Source organism: Haliotis rufescens, unplaced genomic scaffold (assembly GCF_023055435.1).
Source record: "Haliotis rufescens isolate VD_foot unplaced genomic scaffold, xgHalRufe1.0.p SCAF_80, whole genome shotgun sequence".
NCBI lineage: Eukaryota > Metazoa > Mollusca > Gastropoda > Lepetellida > Haliotidae > Haliotis > Haliotis rufescens.
Genome location: NW_025964373.1, coordinates 1,060,961 through 1,065,059, shown reverse-complemented (window position 1 = coordinate 1,065,059; position 4,099 = coordinate 1,060,961). Strand labels below are relative to the sequence as shown.

The 4,099-nt window shown below is 40.0% G+C and overlaps 1 protein-coding gene across 1 annotated transcript; it reads right to left on the bottom strand.

The window, feature by feature from the left end:
* Positions 1–213: 213 nt before the first annotated feature.
* Positions 214–987, bottom strand: LOC125377230. Its single transcript, XM_048390021.1, has one exon. It carries the CDS (start codon positions 985–987, stop codon positions 214–216), a length of 774 nt encoding a protein of 257 aa, XP_048245978.1.
* Between the last annotated feature and the right edge of the window lie 3,112 nt (positions 988–4,099).

Sequence of the window (4,099 nt, the reverse complement as noted above, 5' to 3'; positions counted from 1 at the left end):
TTTAATGAAGAAAGATGTAGTGTGTGTGAGTGAGATGCTTTCAACAGTATTTCAGTTATATCGCGGCATGTTGGCATGATAAGGGCAGAAAGCCTGAAGCAACGCAGGCCTTGGACATTTGCCACATTAGTGAAAAACGAAAGTACATGAATGGTGCTGACAAACCAAAAAACAAACAGGGCTAGCCAGGATTCGAACCAACAATTATATATACTAAAGCATGCAACTCTTTACAGCGAAGAGCGGCGCCTTAGACAACTTGGCCATCCCTGCCCTTAGCTTGCAACTCTTTACAGCGAAGAGCGGCACCTTAGCTAACTGGGCCATCTCTGCCCATAGCTTGCAACTCTTTACAGCGAAGAGCGGCACCTTAGACAACTGGGCCATCCCTGCCCTTAGCTTGCAACTCTTTACAGCGAAGAGCGGCACCTTAGCTAACTGGGCCATCTCTGCCCTTAGCTTGCAACTCTTTACAGCGAAGAGCGGCACCTTAGCTAACTGGGCCATCTCTGCCCATAGCTTGCAACTCTTTACAGCGAAGAGCGGCGCCTTAGACAACTGGGCCGTCCCTGCCCCTAGCTTGCAACTCTTTACAGCGAAGAGCGGCACCTTAGACAACTGGGCCATCCCTGCCCCTAGCTTGCAACTCTTTACAGCGAAGAGCGGCGCCTTAGACAACTTGGCCATCCCTGCCCTTAGCTTGCAACTCTTTACAGTGAAGAGCGGCACCTTAGACAACTTGGCCATCCCTGCCCCTAGCTTGCAACTCTTTACAGTGAAGAGCGGCACCTTAGACAACTTGGCCATCCCTGCCCTTAGCTTGCAACTCTTTACAGCGAAGAGCGGCACCTTAGACAACTGGGCCATCCCTGCCCCTAGCTTGCAACTCTTTACAGTGAAGAGCGGCACCTTAGACAACTGGGCCATCCCTTCCCTTAGCTTGCAACTCTTTACAGCGAAGAGCGGCACCTTAGACAACTGGGCCATCCCTGCCCCTAGCTTGCAACTCTTTACAGCGAAGAGCGGCGCCTTAGACAACTAGGCCATCCCTGCCCCTAGCTTGCAACTCTTTACAGCGAAGAGCGGCGCCTTAGACAACTTGGCCATCCCTGCCCCTAGCTTGCAACTCTTTACAGCGAAGAGCGGCACCTTAGACAACTAGGCCATCCCTGCCCCTAGCTTGCAATGTATGAAAATAGGCTAATAAGAAGTCTCTGATGTGAAAAAAACCCCTAGGATTGATTAAGTTGCATTTTCTCCATATATAGCTTAGAAAAGAGCCCAGAGAATTTCATCAGTTAGATGAAACTGTAGAAACATAGACTTGCCAAAGTATTGTAGATTGGCTTGGAGTGTCAAACATTTCAGTCTGAGGGTCGCATGAGAGATTAGATATAACAGTACTTATCCACTGATGTGGTCGTACCACCACTGACAATCACACTTCACTCTCAATGTCAAATGTAACTTTATATTTTATTGTATGTGTATATGCTCTTTATTACTTGGAGTGAAACAGGTCACACTGCTTTAACATGCCCGGTGCTCAACCATGAAAACATTAGTAGATTTCAACCGGGGAATCTGTCAGGCACAAACATTTTGGTTTTTTACTTTTTTCTTTCCAGCTTGAATCTAAGACAAGTCATGCTGTGATCATTGCGAAATAACCACTCCCACAAATATTCCTACATTCAACAACACCTAGAAAATCAGGATTATCTCCCTTGTATCACTGTCCCAAACTTAATCCATTCTACCAAGAAAAAATAATTTTTATGAACACAAGTCATCCTACCAAATAAAGACATTGCCAATAAACAACAAAAAGGGGTCTTTTTTCCGATTAAGTTTTTCATCATTTTCTAAAAAACATCAAGTTATTATCTTTTAAATCTCTGCTTGTGTCTCCGTCTTGAAAGTTGTCGGGACTTGGACCAGTAATCACAGAATCTTTTCTGTTTACATTTACATTTCCAGATAAAAAAACTACTAAATTGTGCAGATGAAACCTATTTTTGTCTGAAATAGTTACCTTTGCAACCAGGCTGTATTGACTTGGCTTGGTAAATTAATGTAATTACAGGCTCTTCCACACTAACAAGACCTAATAGTTGCGGAATGTATAACAATATTGATCTGAACTGTCTCTGTGCTGCGTGAAGGGACTTCATGTTTAAGTCCATCCATATGTTAACTTGGTCTGTGTTCCCTGGACTTGCTTTGATCTTTCCCCTCTTCGGGCCCTTAAAGGATGGGGAATTTATCAAACCTGACAATGAATTAATGATGAGTTTTTGAGTGAAAGATTTCCTCATAAGAATTTTGGCTGTAGAATGTGTGAAATATTTGTTATTTGGAGTTAAGGAGTGTTGGAAATTATTGATCCTGTGTTAAGAGATTTGCTTTGTTTCTGAATTTGGCTTCTTTGATTCACTTTACATTACTGATTGGGAATTCATCAAAGTAGGTTCAAACCAGGAATAGCTCGTGTGATCCTGTTTCTGCTGATGCCGTTATCTCGAAGGAAAATCAAATTATTATGCACATGGTTGTGGAGCAGGTTGATAAATCAAAAGTTTGATAGAAACTAGAGTACATGTTTCTTAATGATGTCTCCTGGTCTGTAGTTTGGCCACACATTTTTTATTGTTTCACATGCCTGCAGCCCGTACTGAAAAGAAGCCAGACCAAGAAATAAACTTAAAATAAAATATTAATATTGTCCCTCTTATGCAATCTTAAATGTTATCAGTGATTCAAGAGGCCAGCTGTCGTTTTAACTCCACAGCAGAATGACTTTCATATAAATAAATAATAGACATTTATTTATATTTATATTTCTATCGACCTTGTGTGGAAAAGCTGAAATACATCCGTGAAACATAAAATTAAACAAGTGTGGCCTTATTGTGCTTCTTCAGCTGTCTAGAGGTAATGTTAGAGGCCCTTTTCTGATAATGTAAGATTATTGCTAAAAGCGCCTTAAACCCATACTCTTCAGCTGTCCTGTATCGGAGTGTTCTAACGACCTATTTGAAGTCAGTCTATGGCAGATATGAAGGGTTTCAGCACAAATTGAAAGTCAGGCATCATAGATATGGCATTAATTGAGACTATAACAGAGCTTGTCCCACAGATCGCTTATGGCTTATGACAAAATATGAATGTGAGAAGCGCCATGATGTTCTCTAACTTTGGTGCTGCCCCATCAGGGCCTGTTAGAGGACATCGGACCTTTTCATGTCATCATGGTGCATGCTACAAATTGCAAGACAGTTGCAAAGCACAATGAATTAATTATAATAGTTTATCTAAACTGTGGTGGGAGGCATTTTATTTGTTATACGTGACCCAGCAGGACCAAAGGGACCTGATGGGTGCTAGGAAACAATTGTGCTGTGACGTCAGCTTACTTGTACTTCCATACAAAGTGGCCATGTGTGCGGGCTATACAAGAATATCTGATTTTTCTCTCGTTATTTCGGAATGTAATAAAAACATTATTTCAATACATTTTAGCATACAATTTCAATAATCAGACATTATATCTAAAAACTGCAGTTATTACATAAACAGTTATAAGTCTGAAAATGGGACTTTGCAGAAAATGGGTCCAAATGTTTGATGCCATATATCTCTGTAATAAATATTAATTAAAGCTTGTGAATTGATATTTTGTGTTGCTAAGATACTGAAGTTTTATAAATATAATGAGAAGTCAAAATGTGATTTTTCACCCACAAGGTCCCTCCTGTCATTGTTGGTCACAGATATTGTATTTTAGTAATAAAAAAACCTTCAAGGTGAAAATGTGACCCATCATTAAGCACAACATATTTTTTCATTTCATTTGTTTTTCATTTCACCTGACAGGTGAAAAAAATCACTTTTAAACAAAAAAGGTTTTAAGATGTTGTGTTCATTCATATTGACAACCAGTCCTATGTTTTGAGAACAGAATTTTTTTAAACTTCACAGATTATTTGCTCACCATTTAGTTTGGGTATAGGTCATACAATTAAAATGTGAAATTTGTATAGATGTACCTCAATATTATATTTATTTATTTGGCAAAAGGTTTTACAACGTGGCCAGT

Bases quoted from the DNA above. Each gene is read 5' to 3' on its own strand.
- LOC125377230 (XM_048390021.1), bottom strand. From the start codon at position 987: ATGGCCCAGTTGTCTAAGGTGCCGCTCTTCGCTGTAAAGAGTTGCAAG.